Source organism: Acomys russatus, chromosome 19, assembly GCF_903995435.1.
Source record: "Acomys russatus chromosome 19, mAcoRus1.1, whole genome shotgun sequence".
Classification (NCBI taxonomy): Eukaryota; Metazoa; Chordata; class Mammalia; order Rodentia; family Muridae; genus Acomys; species Acomys russatus.
This window is the reverse complement of record NC_067155.1, coordinates 30804102-30831269: the sequence shown is the minus strand read 5'-3', so window position 1 is coordinate 30831269 and position 27168 is coordinate 30804102. Positions and strand designations below refer to the sequence as shown.

The 27168-nt window shown below is 42.2% G+C and overlaps 2 protein-coding genes across 2 annotated transcripts in view; both read left to right on the top strand.

Annotated features, from left to right (window-relative positions):
* Window positions 1-27168, top strand: part of LOC127203988 (zinc finger protein 721-like) — a 1570727-nt gene that overhangs the window by 956663 nt on the left and 586896 nt on the right.
* The window catches only part of Elavl1 (ELAV like RNA binding protein 1), a 47923-nt gene that overhangs the window by 5491 nt on the left and 15264 nt on the right, over window positions 1-27168 (top strand). Inside the window, exons 2-3 of the mRNA XM_051162958.1 lie at window positions 13811-13998; window positions 26651-26754. Coding sequence (XP_051018915.1) covers window positions 13827-13998; window positions 26651-26754 — 276 coding nt within the window. The 5' untranslated portion in view covers window positions 13811-13826. The remainder of the gene's footprint in view (window positions 1-13810; window positions 13999-26650; window positions 26755-27168) is intronic.

Here is a 27168-nt window from a genome sequence, read left to right as displayed (position 1 = left end):
TGGTAGAGATGTTGCCTAACATGTTCAAGACCCCAGATTCTATTGTTAGCACCTCAGAGAAGAGGAGGGGAATGCATGAAAATGCCATGTGTGCTAACTTACAAATTACTTTAGGGACTGGAGAGATGGTTAAGCTGTTAACCATGTGTCCTGCTCTTGCTGAGGAACTGAGTTTGCCCACAGCACCCACATCAGACAACTTAAAACCACCAGTAACTCCAGTTCCAGGGGACCCAATACCTCTAGCCTAAACTTACATGTACATAGCTGTATGCAGACATATAAACTTAATTAAAAATAATTCTTAAATTACTTTTAAAGGGAAGAAACTAGCCAGCCACAGTGATGCGTGCCTGGGGAGGCAGGGGCAGGTGGATCTTGTGAGTTTGAGGCCAACCTGGTCTACAGAGTAAATCCCAGGACAGCCAATAAATAAGTAAGTGAAACTGATTAGGCTCATAAAATCTGTGACTACTGTTCTTTAACATTAAAGAAATATTCCAGGCATGTAATATCTTTGGAATATGAAAGCCCAGCGTTGCCTGGAATCCTGAGTTTGAGGCTCTTAGATAACAGTAGTCTATCCTTACCTAGCAGGGGATTCCCGTTGATGAAAAGGTCATTTTCCAAGCACGAGTCTTACCCATTATACTTGTGATATGTTAACCTCTGTGATTTCCTCAGATGTAGGAAATGTGAAGTCCCAATTTGTGGTAGTTGGAACTTCAGGTGTGTGTGTGTGTGTGTGTGTGTGTGTGTGTGTGTGTGTGTGTGTGTGTCTGTCTGTCTGTCTGTCTGTGTCTGTCTGTCTGTCTGTCTGTCTGTGTCTGTGTATGAATGACATTAGCCCTTAAAAGTCCTTGCCATATTAATTTATTTATTGGTGTGGAGTTGGTCCTTTCTACTTTTACATGTGTTCTGGGGATCAAACTCAGATTATCAGACTTGCACAATAAATTCTTTACCTATTAAGCCATCTTCCCAACCAACATCTCACTCTTGATATTGGTGAAAAGTAAATGATTTTAAATCAGAGAGATTGAGGAAGCAATAAAAGCGTCTGCCAGTGGTGGAGAGGAACTGAGAAATGAAGCAGCCTCTTGTCCTGTGCGGGACAAAGCCAGGCTAGGGACACAGGCTAGAAAACTCAATAGGGGCACCATCACAAAGATGTTACGATTCATGCTGGAACACCACTATGTGGTGACAACTCAAGGCCAAGCCCTGCCACTTATTAACAGCATGACTGACCATGAAGAGAATAGTGTGACCTCTGAGTTTTACTGGACGATGATAGGGGAAGCCTGAGAGTGAAGGAAACTGACATAGAGGGAGCAGGAGGTGCCAGTGACTTGGTGGTCATCATTGATAATTGGATAGTCACAAGACCTGTTATGGTTAAAGCTTGTGGGCACAGGACTAGTCCAGGTTGGGTCATACGGATTTGGAGAAAGTTAAAGGCAGCATACTGGAAGATTGAGTGGAATAGCCTATGACGCACCATGAGGGTGGCTCAGTTGTTGCCAGTTGGCTATAGATTTGACCTACAGGGAGTATTCAACCAATGACTGTGCTGTGCAGTAGTGTAACAAAGAAGTTCTTTGTTTAAGTCTTAATTTTAGTTTTTAGTTTGTAATAAGAAAATTTTACTCATCTTTGTGTAGGACTGTTTGAAAGGTTTTGTTTTGAGAAAGGGTCCTGAGGAACTTAACTTGACCTTCAAACTTGCTGTACTTTGAACTTGTGAGCGCCTGCTTCCACCTCCCAGGTACTAGGATTATAGTTGTGCCTCACTCATCATTCCCATGTGGTGCTGGCATGGACCCAGGGCCTCGTGCCTGCTAGGTAAGAACTAAAGGGTGTCACTGTGTAACCCTGGCTGGCCTAGAAATCTGGACCAGGCTGGCCTCAAGCTCACAGTAATCTACCTGCCTATACCTCTTGAGTGTTGAAATTAAAAGTATGTGCTACCACATCCCTCAGTGTGGCCATCAGAGGACACCTTTATGTAATTGGCCCTCTCCTGTCCATTTTTATGTGTATTTGAGAGCTCAAACTCAGATTTGCATAGCCGTCACCTTCCTGTTAAGGCCCTGAGTTTTTATCGTCTCCATCGTGACAGCAGAAATGTCCATTATCCAAACCAAAAATACTCCCTCTAGTTGCACTTAGGTGTAGTCAGTTCTCATACTTTCCTCTGGCAACCACAGATCTGTTTGAGGGGTATTTTTAGACTTGCAGTGGGGTTACCATGTAATATGAGAAAGAAAAAAATTAAAAATAGACCCAGTATGTTCAAACTATTGAACCCTGTAGCCGATCCATAGTCAACTGAGCGTGTGGGGTGCCTGGGAGCTGTTATTGTTCAACATCATAAGACTGTCATACCACAGTATTAGGAAAAGATACAAATTTTGAAGCACAATTTCGTTTTCTTTTCTCCAAGACAGGGTTTCTCTGTGTAGCCTTGGCTGTCCTGGACTCACTTTGTAGACCAGGCTGTCCTCAAACTCACAGAGATCTGCCTGCCTCTGCCTCCCGAGTGCTGGGATTACAGGTGTGTGCCACCACGCCCTGCTTGAAGCACAATTTTTATAGAATGTCATTGCTTCTGAGTTGTTTCGAGGCTTAGTGACACATGTCTATAATCAGGGCATGGGGCTCGTAACTCTTGCAGAGAACTCAGATTTGATTCCCACATGGTGGCTCATAATCATCCTAACTCCAGTTCCAGGGAGTCCAGTGCCCTCTGAGATAAACACATTGTGTGTGTGTGTGTGTGTGTGTATCTGTACACACATGTAAAACATTTGTACACATAAAATCTAAGTAAATCTTTTTTTTTTTTTTTAAATGTATATGTTCGTTTATTTAAAGTCACAAGTTAGAGGACCGGCCTGGACTGCACACTGATGCTGTTGGAAAAACCATAGGGAAATTTTTTCAAGATGAATCATCCTAAGTTGGGTTGAGGCTGTCTAGTTTGGTTCTTTCCAGAATGTCCTAAAATGGAATCACTCAAGAGATAGCTCTTTTAGTTACGCCTTCTCTTCCCCCTTCCTCCCAGTAAAGTATATTTGAAAGGAATGAGGAAAAGGAGATGGGGTGGTGGTGGAGATATTGCCAGTGGTTAAGAGCACAGACTGTTCTTCCAGATGTCCTGAGTTTAATTCCCAGCAACCACAACCATCTATAATATGGTCTGATGCCCTCTTCTGGCTTGTGGGTGTATATGCAGGCATAGCACTGGATACATAATAAATAAATAAATCTTGAAAAGTTTTTTTTTTTTTTTTTTTTTTTTTTTTTTTTTTTTTTAAGGAAAAAAAATAATGAATAAAAAAGTAAAAGACAGGGAGAGTGTCATTAAGTTTGTGGCTAGTTTTGGGCTATATGGTGAATTTTAGAGTTAAGAGTATGATTGTGTTTTCAAAAAGAAAGGAGTTGGGGCTGGAGAGGTGGCTCAGCGGTTAAGAGCACTGTCTGCTCTTCCAGAGGTCCTGAGTTCAATTCCCAGCACCCACATGGTGGCTCCCAACCATCTATAATGTCTTCTGACTTGCAAGTGTACAAGCAGATAGAGTACTTACATACGTAAAATAAATAAACCTTTGGGGTGTTTTTGTTTGTTTGTCTTTTGTTTTTTAAAGAAAGGAGGGAGTGAAAGAGCAAAACAGTAGTAAGTGTGATTGCCAGGTCACATACTAAGTATGCATGTTCAACTCAATTCTTCAAAGTGACTAACATTTCTGCATTCCCACCATTGCTATGTGTAGAAAACTTAATTTCTCCTCTCCACCCCCATTTCCCCCAGCATTTGACATTATTTTGTTAATATTTTGGTTTAGAATAAACCTCCTCCCCTGTCTTTCCCAGCATTTGACATTATCATATTATATTTTGTTTTAGCCATTCTAGTAAGTGGACAAGGCCTCTGTCTGGCTAATGATGTTGAATCTCTTCCCATATGTTCATTTGTCATCTACATATCTGCTTTGGTGTACGTTCAAAAATACTTTGCCATTTTTTAAAAGTTTTGTGTGTTGGTTTGTTTTAAAGTTTTAGTTATTTGTGTATGTTTTGTGTTTGAGTGGTCAAGCTTGCTGCCCTGCATATGTGGATGTCAAAGGACAACTCATAAATAAGGAGAATGGATTGTCCTTCGGCTTCCGTGTCTAGGGATTGCTCCACTCCTAAGGCTTCTTTTGTTTTTGCTACACAGCGGGCCATAACATCCAACTTCATACTTGTGTTCTGGAGATCAAACTCAAGTTGTCAGGTGTACAAATACTTTTACCTCTCTGAGCTATCTCTCCAGTCTTGTTTGGTTTTCAGGACAAGCCATTTGGTTGGGGATGACTTTGAACTCTTGATCTGCATGCCTCTTGCTCTTGGATGTCAGAAGTATACCACCATATCCAGATTTATTTATATGTGTGTGTGTCTGTGTGTGTGTGTGCAAGTGCACATACTCATGTGTTAAATAAGGTGTCTGTTCCAGAGCTGCTCTTTGTTTTTTCCCCCTCATTCTTTATTCCTGTGATTTCACCCCTAATACTAAATAGCATAGCAGAGAAACAAGGATACAGAGGAAAGAGGAATTTGGAAAAATCCCTGAATCTTAATTTTTTTTCCTTTGTTTCTTCTTTGACCTTGGCTGCTGGCATACTGCAACCAACCTCTAAACGACCGTCAACCACCTATTCCACCTATTAGGGCAGTAGCATTTATATACCTTCTGAAAATTTCCCAGAATTCGAAATGCCACACAGTCTCAGAAACTATCTGGAGCTGGAAAAACCATGCCTCTGCTAGAGCACAAGGCAAATCATAGTCAGGTGCTGCACACAGTCCAGAGCAGCTCAACATCACTACACCTGGGAAAACACATTCAGCTTGGCATGGTGGTGCATTAATCCCAGCACTTGGGAGGCAGAGGCAGGCGATAACTGTGAGTTCAAGTCCACACTGATCTACAAAGTGGAACCAGGACAGCCAGGGCTATCATACAGAGAAACCCTGTCTCCAAAAATCAAAAACCAAACCAAAACCAAAAAAAGCACATTCTTACAATATTTTTGTGTTTTCTTGTTTTGTTTCTCACTGTATAACGTTGACTATCCTGGAACTCAGTGTGTAGATCAGGCTGGTCTTGAATTCAGAGATCTGCCTGCCTCTGCCTCCCAAATGCTGACATTAAAGGCATACACCACCACCACACATACTGTCTTTAAACAAACCAAAATTCCAGAATTGTCACTACAGCTCTAAAATTTTCTGCGTTATTCTTTGAGAAGGGTCTCGCCGAAGCTGAAGCTAGTTTGGAAGACGTGAGTCTTCCTCTCCTTCACAACGCTGGGATTATACAGGCAATCCTAGCCATGTCCATCTTTTTAAGCATATTATGGGAGTCATCACTCCAGTCACTGCCACCATCACCTCCTTTTTTCTTTAACTGAAGATGTGTCTATATGTGTTTATACTTATACACATCAAACTGAACATATACTTATCAGAAATAAATCCCTAATGAACACAATTTACGTATATCACCAGTACATTTTTAGTAGTTAATTGAGAACATCATTTTGGAGCTTTTCGTAAGATGGTAAGCCAGTATAGAAAGAGAAACCACATATTTAGTATAAATAAAAGAGAGCAGTGGGCAACGTAGTAACAGAAGATCTGCCTGTCTGAGTTGTTCTAGTCATGAGAGCTTTTTAAAAATTTAGTCTTCAGTGATGGAGAGATGGGTTGGTGGTTAAGAGCACTGGCTGCTCTTTGAAAGGATCTGGTTTCAGTTCCCATCGCCTACATGGGAATTGTCTATAACTCATATTCCAAGGGATTTGACACCCTCTTCTGACTTCCACAGGCATCATGCATACATGTGATATACATATGTACATACATGTAAAATACCCATATACAGTTTTTTAGAGAATCATGGCTCAGGGCTGGAGAAATGGCTTAGAGGTTAAGATTGCTCTTCCAGAGGTCCTGAGTTCAATTCCCCGCAACAACACGGTGGCTCACAACCATCTAAAAAGTGATCTGATGTCCTCTTCTGGCAGGCATGCAGTTGTACATGCAGGCAGAACACTGTATACATAATAAATCTTTAAAAGAAAAAAAATGAAAAAATAGTTTTAACTTTCTCACTTCTTTGCAAATACTTTATTTAGTCTTTGAGTATTAATTCTTCCAGCAATGTCTTGCTAGGCAACAGTTTTTTGTTTCTTTGGTTGGTTGGTTGGTTTTGGTTTTTGTTTTTTCGAGATAGGGTCTCTCTGTGTAGCCTTGGCTGTCTTAGACTCACTTTGTAGACCAGGCTGGCCTCGAACTCACAGTGATCTGCCTGCCTCTGCCTCCCAAGTGCTGGGATTTAAGGTGTGCACCACCATGCCCGGCTCTAGGTAGCAGTTTTAACATTCTGATGACATCTGTTTATTTCTTAATGAAAACAGCTTTTGGTGCTATATCTAAGAATTCTTTTCTTTGCCTTGGCCAGTGTTAATCCCAGGACTCAAGAGGCAGAGGCAAGTGGATCTCCCAGTTTGACTACAGAGTGAATTCCAGGACAGCCAGGGATATACAGAGAAACTGTCTCGAAAAACCAAAGGAAGGAACAAGATATTTAAATTCATTCAGAAAAAGACAGGCATGTGGCATATGCCATAATCCCAGCACTTGGGAGCCTGGGCTACATGGAGTTTGACAACAACTAGAATGCTAGGAATCAAACTCAGGTCCTTGTCCACACAGGTGAGGTAAGCACTGTGCCCCTGAGTGATATTCCTGGTTTGATAGTGGCTGATCTACATAGGAAGGCCCTGTGGGCGGCCTTTAGAGACTTCAGAGTGGGGTAAAGAAGGGAGGGCAAGGATGAAGGAAGGAAATCATGGTAGGCAGTTTTGTTTTGTTTTGTTTTTTCTATAAAAAACTAGACAATGAATCTTTGGGGCTTTATGGGCCATGTGGTTGTTACTAGTTTGTTACTATTCAATTGTCATTGTGGAAAACAACAACAATCTTAGACAGTAAATAGCTCAAAGAAAAATGACAGTATTTTAGTAAAACTTTATGAAAGATAATGGGCTGGAATTTTGCCCCTTTGGTAAGAGGGTAATCACTATCAGTTCATCAGCTCTTGGAAGCATAATTGGGGAGAGAAGAAGCACAGCTCTTAGAGAAGGGGGAAGAAGAGGAAAAAGGCTCATGATGTAACTCAGCGGTAGAGCATGGCCTAGTACATGCAAGATAGTAGATAACCACCATGAAAAGGAAGCGGGGAGAGGGAAAAGAAAGAAAAAAGGAAAAGAGGAAGGAAGAAATATTTTGAATCTCACTTCAACAAACTTGAACATGCATGATCAAGGTTTCTTTCTTTTTCAAGACAAGGTTACTCTGTGTAGCCCTGGTTGCCCTGAAACTTGGTCTGGAAACCAGGCCGGCCTTGAACTCAGAGATCCACCTGCCTCTCTGGGGGCTGGGATGAAAAGTGTGCACCACCACCACTCTGGTGAATATTAATTTTTAAACATTAACCTCTGTGTTCTCATCTTAAGCAGATGCTTTTGTTGATTTGTTTTTGAGCTAGTGATCTACTTAAATATCTCATGACAACAGTTAAACTGATTAGCCACAGTATTTTGTGATTAAATGTTAATGTTTTTTACTGAAAATTGACTCTGAGCCATCTTCTATTATATAAATGCTAGCTATGTTTTGTACTTTTGACTAGCTGAGGGGTAGTGAGTTTCTTCAGGTTGCTAATCCATGCCTGTGTGGACATTGCTACAGGACAAACTCCTATCATGGAGTTGGTTTCACATGAAAATTTTTAGTAGGAGTTGCCAATCCTCCAAAAAGGTGGGCGCTGTCTTATGTATATGTCAGTCAGTGAAGCTGTTCCCTCGTCTTCCTACTTACAGGATTTTTTTTTAAAACTTTTTATTGATTCTTTGTGAATTTGACATCATACACCCAGGTCCCCTGTCCCTTCATATCCACCCTCTGCCCTTGTACCCCCCCCCCAAAGAAAATAAAAAACAAAAATAAAACAAAGCATAGAAAACATCTTGTATCACAATATGTCCCACAGTATAACCCTCTGTCCAAACATCTTCACTTGCAATGAGTTATTGGTTTGCTTTGGGTCTCTGGCTTCTGTCACACCATTAATATTGAATCCTCACTGGAACTCCTCCCAGTTATCCTGTTGTTGCCCTGTATCATGGAGAGCCTGCAGCTTTGGATCGGCAGGACCAGCCCTTTTTCACTTTACAACAGTTTTAGATGATGTAGATTTTGAGGTGGCCTGGATTGTAGCTGAGCTGGTCAGCCTGCCAACTCACCTACGTCTACACGGCTTCAGTTGGGCTACCCAATGCCACCATTAGCAGGAGGTGGCTGCTCCCTCTCTCACACCCTCAGGGCTGGTTCACTCACACTCATGCCTACAGAACCAACTCCACTGTGCTGCCCATCAGAGGCATGGGCAGTAAGGACTTGGGGGCTGGTTCATTTGTTCTTCTCCATCAACATACCACACCCAGTACGTAAAGGATTTTATTCATCCTATTTGACCAGTAGAAACAGCCTCATATCGTTTTTTTTTGTTGTTGTTGTTGTTGTTGTTGTTGTTGTTGTTGTTTTAATTTTGTATGTGGGGGGCGGTGTGTGTGCCTCATAGCCTAGACTACTATGGTTCTCAGCCTTTGGGTTGTGACTCCTAGGCATTGGTTGAATGCTCCTTTCAGCAGGAGTTGGCATATCAGATATTTATGTCACAGTTTATAACAGCTGCAAAATTGAAGTAATAACAAAATAATTTTTATGGGTGGGGTCACCACAACATAAGGGACTGTATTAAAGGGTTAAAGCATCTAGGAACCTTCCTACTTAATTCCAAACTGAAAGTGAGGTTGGTTGTGATCATCCTGCTTCCACCTCCCAGATGCTAGCATGATAGTGTCCTGCCGTGTCTAGCTTACATGGTGTCATGGTTGGCTTGTGCATGCTAGGCAAGTACTCTACCAGCTGAGTTTTCATCCCTAGACTCATTTGCAATTTCCCTGCTGTTCATGAAGCTGAGGAGTTTTCCTTGTTTGGTTTGTTTCTTTGTTTTGAGTTTCGTTTCTTTGTGTAGCCCTGGCTGCTATAGAGCAGGCTGGTCTTGAAGTCACATAGATCCCTCCACCTGACTCTTCCTCCTGAGTGCTGGGTTTAAAGGTGTTCCCTACCACCACCTGGCAAGATTAACTTTTTCCCCCCCTCTTGGGTTTGTCATCTCTTTGAATGGCTGTCATCATGAAGTTGTAGCTTATATCATCATCTGCCTTTCTGTTGGTTATGTGTTGGACTTTAATTATTTGTAGATGCATTGAATCAACTTGACTCAGCCTTAGCAATGTTGACATTTTAGGCAAGGTGCTTCTTGGCTGTCAGGATTATCCTGTGCCTTGAAGAGTATTTAATTAATAGCATTCTGAAATGTGCTCACTAGACACTGATAGTGGGTGGGCACATATATACTGGTACTAATCAAGATGCCTGCACACATCATCACATCCTGTCTCCTGGTGGGTGAATTTCCCAGCATGACAAAACGCTGATCAAAACGATACATAGCAAATGTTTGTTCCTACTCTCTTGTTACTTGTCTTTGTTTCTGGTGCTTTTTGCCATACAGCTATTTAATTTTGTGATACCTGGTTTGCTGTTAACATACTTTATAGAGAAACGAACCTGCACAGCTTTAAGTGAGTAACAAACACTGGGAAATTTTTACTGTTTGATTGCTTGAGAATTAGGAGAGTGGGACCTGAACACTTCTAGGAAACAGAGTTAATTCTCCTTTCCCCAGTGATTCAAGAAGTAGAAAAGAAAGATCTGCAAAAATTGTGTTTGGTTTTATGTAATCTCTGGCAAAGCTTTTTTTTTTTTTTTTTTGAGAAAGTGCTAGACATGGAGCTTAGTGCCTCCTGCATACTAAATAAGTGCTCTGCTACTTAGCTCTGGAAAGGTTTTCTTTGTTTTTTGTTTTCTTTTGAGGTAGAGTTAAATATAGCCCAGACTGGCCTTGAACTTTCTATACAGGCTTAAATTCCTGATCTTCCTGCCACCACTACTTGAGTACTGGAATTACAGGTTTGCACCCACATCCAGCCTCTGCAGAATTGTTTTTAAAGATAGTTAAAGGCTTATGCCTTGTGGGTTTTGGATTTTCATAAACCCAAGCTACACATGTGGAGGAACGGGTGGACTGCCCACTGAGCTCTTGAAGGCAGCTGAGCACACAGGAAGTGTTGACTGTGAATTGAGAAGCGCATCAAAGGGCCTCTCAGGTTAGGCCTCTGTACTGAAATATTTGTTGAGCAAACTGGATGTAGGCTGTTTTCAAAAGATTGATCTTGATGCCCTCAGATTTATCTATACAGATGTTTCTCCCAAGCTATCCTGGCTCTTTGCCTCTGAAAGTAGATTTTCCAGAGCCTGCAACTGTGAAGACCCCACCCCTACTCCCACATACATATACACATACATATATACAAAGAGAGAAGCCCTAATTTCTTTCTAGTTCCATAGCTGTGTCTTTAGAGATAAAAGGGGCACATGTGACAGGCAGATTCCGAAGTTGGGTTGCAACTCAGTTCCTCAGTATCCAGTTGTAATCCACAATGGGCAGGAAAAGGCAGTTAGAGCTGCCACAAAGCTTTTTTCTCTTGCGAGTTGGAGTTACTGTACTGGGATTACATTTGGGTTTCTTTTCTGGGTTCTTAAAAGCTATATTTGTATATAGGTATGCTCATTCATTAGGTATAGAACCCAGGGTCTTGTGCATGTTCTGTTACTGAGCTGCATTCTCAGACCTCTTCAGAGGTTCTCCTACGGAGCTAGACCAGGCAGCACATACTAGTAATCATAGCACTTGGGAGGTAGAGGCAGGAGAATCAGAAGTTTAAATCAGTGTGTGTGTGTGTGTGTGTGTCTGTGTCTGTGTCTGTGTGTCTGTGTCTGTACACAAAGTCCTTTTACTGAAATGTGAAACCTCACACCTGTAATCATAGAACCTGGGAGCCTGAGGCAGGAGGATCACTATGTTTGAGGCCGCCCTGAACCACTACTTTATTCCAGGCCAGTCTGGTTTAAAAGTGAGATTGCTTTAAAGAAACAAAACAAAACAAAAAATACTTAGTGAAAATGGTTGATCTTAGAATTGTTGTTTTGTGTCAATAAATTATTTTGTACAACAATTTTAGTTTTACTAAAAGATTATAAAGAAGAGACCGGGCAGTGGTGGCTCACACCTTTAATCCCAGCACTTGGCAGCGTCAGGTGGATTGCTGTGAGTTCGAGGCCAGCCTGGTCTACAAGCGAGTCCAGGACAGTCAAGGCTACACAGAAACCTTGTCTCGAAACCCCCCCCCCCCAAAAAAAAAAAGATTATAAAGAAGCTAGTGAGGAGCTGGTGAGATGGCTCAGTAGGTAAAGGTGCTTGTTGCTAAATCTGATCTGAGTTCAAAGAAAGGGGAGAACCAATTCCTATAGGTAATCCACTGACCTCCATGCTCTTGCAAACATGCATATCCACATAACATAAAATAAATGTAATATTAAAATGAAAAGAAGTGAGTGGCTAGAGAGAGAACTCAGCAGTTAGGAGTGCATACTGCTCTTCTAGAGGAGCCACATTTGGTTCCGATCATATATGTGATAGTTTACAGTCAATTTATAATTCTAGTTTCAAGGGATCTGGCTACCTCTTCTGCCTTCCATTGATACCGGGTATATATGAAATGCTCTTATATACAAGCAGGCAAAGCAGACACATAAAAATTAATTTATCTGGGCGTGGTGGTGCACACCTTTAATCCCAGGACTCAGGAGGCAGAGGCAGGAGGATTTCTGTGAGTTTGAGGCCTACAAAGCGAGTCTAGGACAGCCAGGGCGACACAGAGAAACCCTGTCTCGAGAAAAACAAACAAAAAAAATTTAAAAGCATAATATATTCCTTTTATATCTTTGTTATAATACCTTTTACTATTACATTTTGTAGTTAGATACATTTGTTACAGTTAATGAAACATTAGCATATTATGTAATAACTGAGGCCCATAATTCACGTTAATGTGTGTGAGTGTTTTGCCTGTATGTGTGTTTGCACTATATGCAAGCCTGCTACCCACAGAGAGCCAAAGAATTCAGGTCCCCTGGAACTGGAGTTACAGATTACTGTAAGGTTACAGATTAGTGTAAGCTACCTTGTGGGTATTGGGAACCAGATCTGGGTTCTGTTTAAGAACAGGAAGTTAAGAGCTATGTCTGCAGGCCCTGTTTTTGTTTGTTTGTTTAGTTGGGGTCTCATATTTCATGATGGCCTTCAACTTGATATGTAGCCAAGGATAGCCTTGAAATTCTGCCTTCACAAGCGTTGGGATTATAGGCATGAGCTACCACACCTAGTACTATCCCTGTAGTTTTGCCTTTTACTGATAGGTAATACAATTGAATCATATAGTATGGCATTTCAAACTGTTTCCTTTGACTTAATATGCATTTAAGTTCCAGCTTACTGGGCTTTGGGGAGTGTGGCATAGTGACAGAGTCTTAGCTAGCATGTTCAAGGCCCTAGGTTTGATCCAGAGCCCCCCCTCCCCCCACACACAGACACACACAAATGTTTTAAATAAAAAGACTAGGAACTTTGACAGTTTAGCTCAGTGGTAGATCACTGCCTTGTTAATCACAATATCCTGGTTTGCTCTCTAACACTAGGTAAAAGAAAAATAGAAAAATTAAGTCTAGGGACATAGCTCAGTGTTTCAAAAATTACCTAGCTAAAGTTTCTCCTTGCCTTTTTGTGGCATAATAGCTCATTTTTCTTTAGGTCAATATTGATAAAGCTGCCATTTGTAACCATAGTTGATCTCTTTGTATGGGTATAGGTAGGTATATATGGTGTATGTATGTTTGTGTGGGGGTACACGTTTATGTGGAAGCCAGAGGTCTCTATTGAGTGATTCTTCTATCACATTGTATTAAAGTTCCATAACCAGAAACAGCTTTCAGAAGAAAGTGTATTTGAGCTTACAGTTCGAGAGGGATAGTCCCTAATGGTGAAGGAGATGTAGCCACAGGCAGCCGAAGTAGATAGGTGCGAAATCATATCTCCAGCCACACTCGGGGCTCAGAGAGAGAACTGGATGTAGGGCAAGGTTAGAAGCTCTCAAAGCCCACCCCCAGTGGCTTCACTTACTAAAAATTTCACATCCTCCCCAAACAGTGCCATCATCTGGGAACCATGTACTCAAATGCTTGAGCCTGTGAAAAATATTTCTCCTCCTTTGAGACCTAAGTGTTATTGAGTAGAGCTATTCCTTAGCAAGTAGTATTGTCGTGAAGACACAGTAAGATCTGTGTGGGATGCACTGACTGCGATGCGGTGTATAATGGTGTCTACTACATATTCTCCACCTTATTTTTTTGAGTCAAGGTCTTGCTGAACCTGAAGCTCATTGATTCAGCTAGGCTGGCTGGCCAAAGAGTTCCCCTATCGTGTTCCCAACTCCCATGCTAGGATTACAGCTATGTGCCAACTCATCCAAATTTTATGTGGGTTCTGGGGCTATGAACTCAAGTCTCCATGTTTGTGCCGGCAGGCTCTTTACAAATGAAGCATCTCCCCAGTAGTTGATCTTTTAGTGTGGAAAAGAAAAACCCTTAAGTGCCAAGTGTAGTCATTTATCGTTGCCTTCACATACCCAGATACACATCTACAATTTATCTGACTTTTTTTTATTTGCAGATTTTTAAATAATACAATGTCTAATGGTTATGAAGACCACATGGCTGAAGACTGCAGGGATGACATTGGGAGAACAAATTTAATTGTCAACTACCTCCCTCAGAACATGACCCAGGAGGAACTACGAAGTCTTTTCAGCAGCATTGGCGAGGTTGAATCTGCAAAGCTTATTCGGGATAAAGTAGCAGGTAATGAGTCTGAGAGGTTCTTGAAGGGGTTGATCAAATTCCCACATACAGAAGGGACCCTACTAGGCCAAACACCGGCAAGCCTTTCCCTGAGGATGCAGAGCTCCATGCACAAGTGTACCCTGCACCAACTGGAATGCTGGAGTCAGGAGCAAGGTGTCTGAAAGCCTTGTGCTTCAGCCCTCTCATGGTGTGACTCAGTAGTAGCCAGTGGTACTTTTAAGTCCTGCCTGAACCTACCTCATAAGTGTTTGTAAAAGGCCATGTTCTGAGAGTGTGGCTTCAGGAGCTCAGTGCTACAAATCCCTGTTTTAGAGGTTTCTTTCTTCTCCTTCCTGCCCTCCCTGACTTCCCCTCTCTACTTTGGGTGACTGGGAAACAAGCAGCACTTCGAGACATTTCAGCTATCATCTAGTTTCTTGGTATCTGGGTTCATCTTGGAAACTAATTTAAAAGGTCTTTTTTGTTGTTTTGTTTTTGAGACAGGGTTTCTCTGTGTAGCCCTGGCTGTCCTGGACTCGCTTTGTAGACCAGGCTGGCCTCAAACTCACAGTGATCTGCCTGCCTCTGCCTCCCGAGTCCTTCACTCACGCAGGGCTAAAAGTTTCTTTTTTGTTTGTTTGGTTGGTTTTGGTTTTTCAAGACAGGGTTTCTCTGTGTAGCCTTGGCTGTCCTGGACTCAGAGGGATCCAACTGCCTCTGCCTCCGGAGTGCTGGGATTAAAGGCCTGCATCACCCACTGCCAGGCAAAAGTTGCTTTTTTTTAACATCCTTTTTTGTATTATGGAAAGCTTCAGGTATGTGTGAACAGAAAGTATGTATTCAGTCTCAGTCTGTTACACTGTTGCCTTGCTTCATCAACCTTCAACATTGTTCCAATAACATAAATACAGTGACCCCTGTATAACCCTGTACAACCTGTCTGATGGCTGTCCAGAGAAATAACTCATCAGATGAGATCCTTAAACTAAAAGTTCTTGAACCCTCTCAATCCCAAATCCGTTGTGGTTGGTTGGTTGGTTGGTGGTTGGTTTGTTTGTTTGTTTGTTGTTGTTGTTTTGGAGTGGGTTTTTTTGTTTGTTTTCCCCCAAGACAGGGTTTCTCTGTGTAACCCTGACTGTCCTGTACTCACTTTGTAGACCAAGCAGACAGCAATCCACCTGCCTCTGCCTCCCAAGTGCTGGGATTAAAGGCATGTGCCACCATGCCTGGCCCAAGTCTGTTGTTTAGTGCATTCTAAAAGGAAATTTTAGATAATACACAAATTGAATAATATGCAGGGTAATGTCTGGGACAATTTTTGGGACATTGGCCCTGCATAGGAACCCTAACCAAAGGGCTTCTGGGTGCCTCTCTCTGCTTATGTTTTGGTGGGAAGGGTTCTCAACAGCATCTTCATCAATCCTGGGCTTTTGTGTCTAGCTATTGGTTTTCATGCCCTGACTTCTTTCTGTGGGTTTCAGAGGATTATAAGCTGTAGTTATTAGGAATTGTGACACTAGGCAAGGTTAGTCTTGAAAGAATACTTTTTGGAGGAGGCTGTCTTAGTTAGGGTTTTATTGCTGTGAAGAAGCATGACCATGGCAACTCTTATGAAGGAAAACACTTAATTGGGGATAGCTTACAGGAAGCATGGTAGTGTGCAGGCAGACATGGTGCTAGAGGAGCCAAGAGTTCTATATCTTGATCCAAAGGCAGCAGAGACTGGGTTACTGGCCGTAACTTGAGCATATATAACTTCAAAACCCACCTCCACAGTGACACACTTCCTCCAACAAGGCCACACCTCCAATTAGTGCCTCTCCCTAAAGGCTTGTGGGGGCCAGCTTCATTCAGACTACCACAGAAACAGAAGTGGGATTAGAAACTGAGTTGAGGTACCAGATACAGGGCTTCCATCTGACCTGTAGGCAGGGTTGGGAGCTGTGAAGAAGTTACATCTCGCTAGCAGCCTTTCATTCCACTTCAGTGAGTGGCATATTTGAGATGCTCGTCCCACTCTTACTTTTACTCCTCCTGCTGTCAAATCTCACTGTCCATCTGTCATTCAGTGGCACTGCTCTGCCTAGTCTCATGTCTCCTTTCTCTGGCCAGATCTTAGCCCATGTACCCCAGCAAGATAGTCCTTTATATCTATCTAGCTTGGGCAGGGTACTAGGGCCAGTCCCAGGGCCTTCTCACTGGCACGTTGGGTAGCCCCATTGTTTAATAGCCTTTCTGTGTTTCCTTCCTCCAGCCCTCACTCACATCTGATGACAACCTACTAGTTCACGGTAGAACCAACAGCTGTATCCTCTCTGCTCTCAATCCCTTCCCTCCCTTGCTACTCATGACCCATGAGCTATCCAAGCACACCTGTTTCCTTTGGGTCTCTTCTTGACCTTCTTAGGTTCCCTGATGTCCTCTAGCACTTTGAAATTTGGGGCTGGGTGCTGCTACCTGGAGCCTGGCTGCACACTGGGGGTTGTTGAGCAGCATGCCTAGCCTCTACCCACTTGAAACTGATAGCACCTTCTGAGTTGTGAACATTAGACTATGTCTCCAGGCATTGTCCTGAGTTTTGCAGGAGGCAGAAAAGCTCTGGGGTGAGAACCACCGCTGTGTGTTTTCTTCTCGTGTACAGGCTGTCAGTGTCAAATTCCTCTCTCTACTTCCTTCCAAAAACATCCTCTTCCCATGGCTTTCAATCTGCCTTCAAAGCCGCGCTCTGTCTTTCATAGCTGTTCCTTTCCCCAGCTTTGAGCTTCAGATTATTCTGCGGCTCTTTTCCTTTTCCAGAGCTGATAATCAGGGTAAGTTTAGTTATTTCGTCTCCTTACCAGACAGCTGTCTTGTATTCCAGGCCTTTCTGTACCACACTGATCTTGTTCTGTGTTTTTTGTCTTAGTGGAATAGTACCACTGTCTACACAGTAGGTCTACCTGGAAGTACAGAGTCTGAGAATTCTTTCCCCCAAGAGTAATCCTAGCCCAGGACATCATTACCTTTACCTACTTTGTTGCTGTGGCCTCTTCACTTGTCACCCAAGCCTTTCCTCCTTCCAGACTTCCTCATTACAGCACAGCGACGACTTCTTCACTCTCCATGTGACCTTTGCTCTAAAACCCTTCAGGTTCTGGGCTCTGTTAGTTTCAGAGCCTTACATGCCTCTGTTTCAGAGCCTTACATGCCTCTGTTTAGTCACTATAAGATGCTGGCTTGTGGGTTTTCATAACAACCCCTACTGCACTGAGGTTGACACTGTCAAATCTGATATATTCTTTTTGTGAATTTTTACTATGGGTCAGCTGGGTACTATTGGCAGTAGAAAAGGATCAGGATAACTAGAATGAAGAGAATGTTCACTGTGCTGACTGGGAAGCTTCCCGTGTTTCTGGGCAGCCAAGTCAAGTCCCTTGTTGGAGACATTGTATTGGCTGTTGGCAATTCTGTCTACAAACACTAGGTACAAAGTAGCATCACAGCATCTACCTGATACCAAAGCTTGCTGTGGGACCTCTATCTGTCTTATATGTCCCTTGAGGGATTGGAGTCAGCCCTCAGTCCTCATGGTTCCCTATTTTCTCTGTCATCTCATTGCCATGTACCTCTGGTCAGGATTGAATCCACACCCTTCATGATTAACCTCTGTGCCCCACACCCACCCTCAGCCTGGACTGAGTTGCTTATTTCCCAGATGTGTGTACTCCAGTTCTCGGGACTACTGAACAATGTTCCTTCTACAAGAATGCCTTTCCACACTTTGTTCACCTTTGTTCCTCATTTTAAAAACAAAACCTGACTTGGTGTGGTGGCAAATATGTTTGATCTCAGCACTTTGGTGGCAGAAGCAGGTAGATCTGTGAGTTCAAGACCGACCAAGAGCTGCGTAGTAAGATCCTGTCTGAAAACAAACAACAGCAACAACAAAAAGCAGCAGAAACAGTAAACACTACAAACAGGAAGTAAAGTTTAAATTATCTGTAATTTACCATTAGATAAATTTCCCTTCAAATTCCATTTGTTGCATATCCACTATAAGTAATCATGGTACTGTGAGCTATATAGCAAACTGTTCTTATCTGAACATCTTCCCTCCCTGATGGACATTGTACTATCCCATCATCACAATGGTTGTATAAGACTATTCCGTATTTATAAGCTCCACGGAGATGACCACCTTGCATCACTTTGCTCACTGGCTGTTTCCATAGAACTTTTCTGGAAGTAGCAGATCTGCAAACGAGTATTCCTTCAAAAGAACATCATGGTTCCAGTTGTAACTGGCCCTCCTTTCCACCAAGACTTGCCATCAATCCCATGGGCCCTGCAGGGTTCAGCTGATATAGCAAGTGGTGTTGAATCATGTGCCAGCCTTCATTTCTAGTAAAGCCTGTCATCTCCATCTGCTTGCTGGGCCCTTTCTGTTTTCTCTAAAACACCCTTCTTGTCCTTCGGCTCTTACCTTTGTTTTGGTCCCTTCACTATTTCTTTCTTACTTCAGATTTCCTCCTTTTGTCACTTACACTCTATCTCTCAGTGAAGTCTTCTCTGGAGCACCTATGCACCTGTAAAGAGAGAGCATTGAGTTGAGAGGGTTGGGAGGATCTGGGACAAATTGGGGAAGGGGAAGTGTGTGAACAAAACTTAAAAACAAAAAACCTCTCAAACCCAGTTCCCTAAGTTCTTAAGTTTATACCCATAGAAGATGAGTGTATTTCTCAACCCTCATCAGAGAAGTTTCTCTTTCCTTTCCTTTCCTTTCCTTTCCTTTCCTTTCCTTTCCTTTCCTTTCCTTTCCTTTCCTTTCCTTTCCTTTCCTTTCCTTTCCTTTCCTTTCCTTTCCTTTCCTTTCCTTTCCTTTCCTTTCCTTTTCTCCGAGGCAGGGTTTCCCTGTGTAGTCCGGAAGCTTTACTCTGTAGACCAGGCTGGCCTAAAAGTCATGTCCACATGCCTCTCCCTCCCAAGTGTATGACACCACTGCTCACCGAGAAGCTCCTTTTTTCAGTAGACAGTGATCAATGCAATGACCACAACTGGCCAACATGCAAAGAATAAGAGACTGGAGTTGACAGCGCCTTATTTTTTTGAGACAGGATCTCTCACTGTACCTGGAGTTTGTTGATTTGGATAGACAGACTGGCAGGGCAGTGAGTGTTGGGGGATGGTCTGATGTATTTTGACGCTAATTACAGCTTCTTGCCTCTGTGAACCAATCTTTTGTTTAATAAAAAGCCACCCCACCTGGGCAGAACAGGAGATAGGTGGGGCTAAGAGAGAGAGGAATTATAGGAAAAAGAAGGACTGTCAAGAGGAAAAAGGAGAGAGACCTGAAGTGAAGAGAGGAAGGCCGCCTTGGGTTAGATGGAGGAGATGCACATGGCCGATGTCGGGGATGGAGAACCTGGCCCAGATGAAGAACATGAGCAAGTATATGGGAGGTAGTTTGATAGAAGTTATTAGAAACAGATGGCGTGGGTTTGAGACAGGGACCCCATGCCTGAGGCCCTAGTATAGAAAGTAGTTTACAGGATTGCTATCTGCCCTGCCCCAGGTTAACTAAGGCTATTTTAAAATATAACAAGTGTCTGTGTCTTGATTGGTCACTAGCCAGGTCTACAGGTAATACAGATAATTTTAAAAACAATAAGTGGTGCCCAATGTGGGGCAAGTATCCACACTCTTAAAAATAATATAGTCATAGTCTGAAAAAGGTAAATAGTTCCCAGAGAGCGTCCATAGACAAGAACAAAGATGACTACAGACACGTGGCCAGTTAAAAAGGCGAACCTAAGAGATTGACAGCCTTCTAAACTAGCCTAAAAAATAGAGTTAAATGCCTAAAGAAAATAATAAAATAAAAACTACTATGTGTATCTATCCTTTAGATCAGTAAGTATATACAATCTATTGTTAAGAAAAAGAAACATCAAAAGTTACTTTAAATCTTCAGCAGTTTTTTGTAAACAGCTTTATCTTATCAGCAGGGGTCAAGCCTGTGGAGATACACTTTCTAAAGTGCTATGACAAAAGGAACAGAGATCTGTTTTGACTTTGTTTTGGTGTTAATAAATTTGTTTACAGTGTGCTTAGTCATAGTCACACTTCTCCTTACCCTCTCTAAAGAAGTTCAAAAAAAAAAAAGACAGAGTGGAGAAATATGAGACTAATTTACTAACAACTAAAAAGGAAAAAGGAACTAAACTCTTCTCCATAAAGTTGATAACAGCTAAAATTCTAAACTCCTTAACTACAAGGTGTTTGTCAGGGCTTTCTGGAAAAGGTCCACCAAAGAGAGATAACAGTAACTAAATTCCAAGAAATAGTAAACAGGATTTCACTAACTAAAGCCTAAATGAGCACAAATGACCCCAAGGCTTAGACTTTTCTGGTTTCCTTGTTTGATTTTTTACTAAGATTTCTTAAAATTCTTGACTAAATTAAAATAAAATAGTTAAAGGGGGCAGTAATGACACCAGCCCTTAATCCCAACACAATAAAGACAAAAACCTAGTGAAACTACTGAGTTCCAACCTGGCCTCCACAGGCTTGACCCCCTGCTGATAAGATAAAGTTGTTTACAAAAAACTGCTGAAGATTTAAAGTAACATTTTTTTGATAATGTTTCTTTTTCTTAACAATAGATTGTATATACTTACTGATCTAAAGGATAGATACACATCAATCTGAGGTTTATGGTTTTTAAAAAAGGTAAAAAAAATACTTTAAATAAATATGTTTTATTGGTCAAGATAAAAACATAGGTAAATTTTTTAAAAAGACAAAGCTACATGACTCCCAAGTAAAAAAGGGGTAAGACAAAACCACCCAAAACAAATGTAAAAAGCCAGGTACAAGATACCTGTGGCCTAAAAAATACATTTTGTTGGTCAAGGTAAGACCCAAGGTTAAAAAAAAAAACATACAAACTGCCTACGTAGGTACAAGATACCTACTATATACATAAACACTAAGATAAAATCTATCTAATGTTTATTTAAAACTTAATGCCTTTTCTTTCTGCTCACGACAACTGGCTTGTTTCTAAAATGTAAAACATTTCTTAAAACACAGGTTACGACCTAACTTATACATCAAAAATCACAGAGCCTAAAAATAGACATTTAAACTATACATCTTGTTTTGATTTTAATATGATGATAATTGTATGTTCATTGTTAATGGTGATGTTATATTTTGTCTTTAAAAAATGTCAAAAATAAAACAAACCCAAATTAAAAAAAAAACTATTAACTTAAAGTCTGTGTTTACATAAATTCAAACTACAAAACAGTTAACTTATATTGCTAATCCCACTACATAAAATTAACTGAGACTGACTGAAACATGTACATCCTACACACTTTATACATTCATAGTTTTAATAATGTATAATACTTGTAAGAAATTATGTTTTCAAAATAAAAAAAATGCACACTAATACCAGATCATACCTGACAAGATTCATTCCTCCAACATCCTTCATGTTCCAGCCCCGAGTGCTTTGGTTACTGTTCCTCACTGAAAAAGGACTCCTGATCCAAATTGGTCCAACATTTCAGATTGTCCCACACAAAACTAATATTAAGCCTAAAATTTCTCAACATTTAGAGACTAGACCACAAATACTGTTTATCCTCAGCTTGTTTAGCCATTTTTGTGGGTGGGGGGGGCGCCCTACAGGTATTCTCTGCCCCGAATCAGCTTTAAAAAACTTTTTAAAAACGACATCCCATTTCCCTAAAGGGGGGTTGGGTAGGTGTTTGATTACTTTCTTAGATTATAAATGTATATTGTCATTAAGAGGTATAGAGATAAGGGTGGTTAAAAAAAAAATGGGGGCGTATAGAGATATGTAGAGATGTAGGACAAAAAGTAGATTATTGAATCTACTCTTTAACTTGAGGCTTTAATTGTTACTCACAAATAAGGTTACTTTTGATTCATTGATATAGAAATGGGCTTCAGGGATCCATGTGTCTTCCCTCCCACTGGATGCCCCAACACTGAGAGCACAGGGATGTTTTTAAAAAAGATTTTTCGAGACAGGGTTTCTCTGGGTAGCTCTGGCTGTCCTGGACTCGCTTTGTAGACTAGAGTGGCCTCGAACTCAGAGATTCACCCGCTCTGCTCTGTCTCCCCAAGTGCTGGGCTTAAAGGTGTGCACCACCATGCCCAGCTGGGACCCTGACCCTCTATATGAGGATCCCAGCTCAGGTCTTCATGCCTGCATAGTGGACACTTTTAAAACAGCCATCTCCAGCCCCTTGTTCCCTGTTTCTAACAAAGAGCTCCTAGACACTCAACATTATAGCCCTAGACAAACTGAGGAGCTGCAGCAGCAGAGTTATGGGCTAAGAACTATCTAGTAGTCACACTGTAATATTCTACTAAGAGTACTAACTAAGCTGGGGACATGAAGGTCTCCATGAAAGGTCCCAATTGCGATATATCCGGGCTTTACATCTCTCCAGAGTGGCCAGACTGTTGTACCTCTCAGAACCTGTTCTTCAGTGCTTCTCTATACCAATTCTCTACTGTGCTCAAGCATCAGAGCCCATCCTATTAACACTGACCTTGGCAATGGAGCACCTGGTTTTTCTCTTTTAGAAGCAACTGCTTTTGGGCTTTCCTGTCTTCTCTACTCATGAGGCTGGACCACCTGTCTCTTTACCATCAGCTTTCCTGATACACTATTTGTGGCATAGTAAGACTGCAGAGAAACTTTAGTATGAATAGTTAGTACTGAGTAGGCAGCTGGTAGGAGGCTTCAAAGTGGGAGAAGGAGCTGGGCACAGTGGTACACACCTGTCATGCCAGCGCTCGAGGAGGCAGAGGTAAGTGGATCTCTGAATTTGAGGCCAGCCTGGTCTACAAAGCTAGTCCAGGACAGCCAAGACTACATGGAGAACCCCTGTCTCAAAAAACCAAAGGGGGTGGTGGTCCCCAAATAACTGTATCCAACAGTGGGACATCGAGATCTCAAATCTTCAGCCTGGGAGTCAGGATACTGGAAGCCTCATTCCTCTTGCTTCTGTTAACTAGGACCAAAAAGCCTTGTAGGATTCTGTCTTCTTTGGAGAGAGGAGAGATCAGCCTGAGGGCTGGGGAGCAGCAGTAGTTGGGGACAAACACAGCTTCTAGATAGGCAGCTGGGAACTTGGGTAGCATCAGCACCTTCCTAGAGTCAGGGTCAGAGGGCTAAGGCTCTGCAGATGAGATGATACTATAGGCCAGAGGGATAAAGAGGTAGGAAGGGGCAATAGATATGGAGAATAAAGATTGAACAAACCTTGGCTCCAAGGTCTGAGAATGCCCCAAAGGCTGATTGTACTCCCTTCCCTTTTTAATTGCAGGAACATATACTAGGACTTATGAATTAGAAAACAGAGGTTTTTTTAATATTTTAAAGCTTAGCTGGGCTGATTCCCAGCCAGCTTTCTAGCTTAACCTGGCATGATGTCCTGCTGGTGAGTGAATCTCCTGCCTTTGTTTTCTCTCCCAGAGACCACCTCTCTCCCAAAAGTTTCATCCCCATTTCCAGCCCAACTATAGGCTATCATTTCTTTATTACATTCATAAAAGCAGATGAGGAAGGACGGATATTTACAAAATAGAAGACTGGTGATGGGCCATAGAAATAATACCAAGATTGGGCTAGTAGTCTAGCACTTAGCTCTCTGCCAGTTTAGCAGTCAGCAATCACATATACAGACACACCTTTATACAGTGTATCCCAACAGGAAACACAGTTCTGCCACCTGCTTTCTGACTGGCTGAGCATCAGTACCACCTACTAAAAAGTTAATACACAGATGGTCTGACTCTTAGAGTTAGCTGATCTGGTATGTCTGGGTGGTTTGCATTTCTCCAGATTCCCAGAAGTTACTTGGTGGTCAGAGGACAGACCTTGGGGGTCTGCTGCACTGGAGCAGCCTCCACATGGAGCAACATATGTGTCACCTTGTTAAAGTGTTCTCTGGTACACTTGGGCTAGTATCCAGCACTTCCAAACATATTTCCATGTTCAAACAAGGGTTACAGCCAAAAAAATGATGACTCGGTCTTCTGTTCTTCCTTGCCATTTGTGCTTCTAGGAACTGGGAACTGCAGATCAACATTGATATGCATTGGAGAGATGGAAATAGAGATTTATCAAAATATATTATAGTCAAATGTGAATTGTTTTTATTTATTTTTATTTCCACATGCATTGGTGTTTTTGTTTTGTTTTTTGTTTGCATGTAGATCTGTATAAATGTGTTGGATTCCCTGGAACTGGAGTTACATTCAGTTGTAACCTACTATGTGGATGCTAGGAATTGAACCCAGCTCCTCTAGAAAAGGAGCCAGCACTCTTAACCATCTCCAGCCCCATGTGTGAACATTTTAACTTATAAAAAGGAGGATGAGTGATTAAGGGATCAGCTGTTTGTCAACCTCTGGGCTGCACACACATAAGTACATGTATGCACACACAAAGAAAGTTGTTTTGAAAAGAAATGTGGATCTCTAGAGAGACAAATTTCGAGAGAGAAAATAAATAGCCTGTGAAAAACTGTAAATAATGCCTGCAGTTTTTGTGCCCCAAGAAGGAAGAACATAATTTAGGACTGCTTTTGTGGTGTCAGCAGGTCTGATGTGGAAAAGGGAGAAACAATGTGATGTTATTGGAGGTGGGTCACCTCACACACTGCCCCAGCCAGCTAATCTGAGCCAGTGTGTGTGTGGTGATTAACCCTTGTTGTTAGCATATGGCCTTGACCCTTGAAAGTCTGTGGCCTTCTTCCCCTAAACTCATCATCTTAGTAAATACAAGAACAATACTAAACCAGGGTACATGAGACACAGACCAGGCCCCCCCGCAAACTGGGGAAGTCATCAAATACAAGGACAGGGCTAGAGTGAGGACTCAGTGGTTAAGAATACTAATTGTTCTTGCAGAGGACCCAAATGGCAGCTCATAACCATTTATAACTCCAGTTCCAGTGGATTTAATGATGTCTTCTGACCTCCATGGACATTACACACACGTGTTTCACGGATATGCATACAGGCCAAGTGCCCATACACATGAAATAGATTGTTGTTGTTGTTGTTGTTGTTAAAAGCAAGGACAGTCTGAAACATTATCATACCCAGAGGAGCTGTGGAGATGGGAGTGGGAGGTAGAGGAATGACACTAAAGATAGTGTCAGAAAGAGGCCTCAATGAGAAAACTAAGGACATGGGAAAGAATATTTAGTTAACATTGGACAAGTACTGGTTCACTTACTATAGAAAATATGCCACAGTAATGGAAGATATTTCTAGAAGAGGCCAGGGACTAGGTGGGAACTCTTAGTTGTTTAGATTTTCAGTATATGTGGTGCACTGGTGGCGCACACCTTTAATCTCAGCACTCAGGAGGTAGAGGCAGGCAGATCTCTGAGTTCGAGGTCAGCCTGGTCTACAAAGTGAGTCCAGGACAACCAGGGCTGTTACACAGAGAAACCCTGTCTCAAAAACAAGCAAACAAACAAACAAAAGGCAGTTAATAGCACTTATTGCCAAGTATGATAGCCTGAATTCTGTGCCTGGGACCAACATGGTAGAAGGAGAAAACTGATTGTTGAAATGTGTCTGTTTTCCAAATACTTGCTGTAGCATGGGTATACACATACACACAAGTTTAGTAAAATAAATTCTAAAAGTATGGGGAAAGTGACAATAAAACTAAAACATAAACAGGAATTAGGTTCTCTGCTTGGTTTAGATCTTACTATCAGCAGAGGAGGTGGCTTCCTGGGTTCTGGTTGCAGCACACTCACAACACAAAGGTCTCTGCCTTCAGAGGGCTTGTCTGCAGGGGTCTGCAGGAGGTGGGAGGGTGTACGTCAGGGTCAAATAGTCTCCTCTTCCTGGGCCTCTCCCTACATGCCATGTCCTCCTTCCCCAGGTAGCCAGGTTGTAGGTGGTCCTGCTTGTCCTCAGTATTTCACAAAGAGGACATTGGGATCCTTTGCTGCTACCTTAGTTTTTATGCCTCTCACCTCTCATCTCTAAATTTGCTCTGATAACATTATAGCGGACTCTGCTGCCAGAAGAAGCTGGGGGAGCTTGGCCAGGGCCACTTGGCAAGCTTAGGATTCTCTCAGTTCAGCTTTTCCCCACCCTTTCACTGGGTCCAATTACCCCAGACACCGGAAAGAAAGGGAAGCAGTACTAGATGGTGTGAGAGCCCAGTAGGCCTTCCCACTCAGGCATAGTGCGGCCAGCACGTTAGGACTGCTGGGCAGCATTTCACAGGATATGCTCAGTAACACGTTATTACTTTATTCTTTTCTTAGAAACAAGTTATCTATTTTGTATGTATGCACATGCACTCTAGCTCACATGTCAGAGAAGAACAACTCATTTCTTCTACCATGTAAGCCTCAGGGATTGAACTCAGGTGGCAGCAAGCACTTTCCTGGGTGAGCCGTCTTACTGTCCTAGCTTTTAAGCAACTTTTAATTACAGGATATCTTGTTAGTTGCAAAAATGCACAAGTTTGCAATCATCTCAAGAGTAGCTCCCCAGTGTACCTCCCTTGCTGTGTTACCTGTCTTCTCTCTTTCTGACCTTGTCCTTGTACCTCTCCTCTACCTGCTCATTGGCAACTAGTTTACCAATGTCATTTTCTCTCACACAGGGCACAGCTTGGGCTACGGCTTTGTGAACTATGTGACTGCAAAGGATGCAGAGAGAGCAATCAGCACGCTGAATGGCTTGAGACTCCAGTCCAAAACCATTAAGGTAAAGAGATGTTGATTTGGAGGAAAAGCCTTAGCCAGGACAGAATGGGGTACTTAGGACTTACAGGTGCTAGGTGTGTCATTCATGGGTGGGAAGCCAAGCAAGAGTAGCTATGCCAGGCGTATTCTGCCCCTAAAGCTAAAACCTTGCTTTTGTCCCTGTAGGTAGGCCTTCTTTTGAAGGCTTTACATACATGAACATCTAACCAGCCTCAGGTCACAGCTCCTGGTGTCTAACTTATCTCCTGTGTCCTCCTTGGTCCTGGTGTTGTACTCTGTTTGCAGAGGTCAGAGTGAAGGATTCTGCTCCTCTGTGCCTAACCATCTTTTCCCTGTGACAGACTGGCAGCTATAGTGAGGAGACAGACTAATCAGGCTCAGGTGCAGCTCCACAGGCCTGCCAGGGCCATGTGAT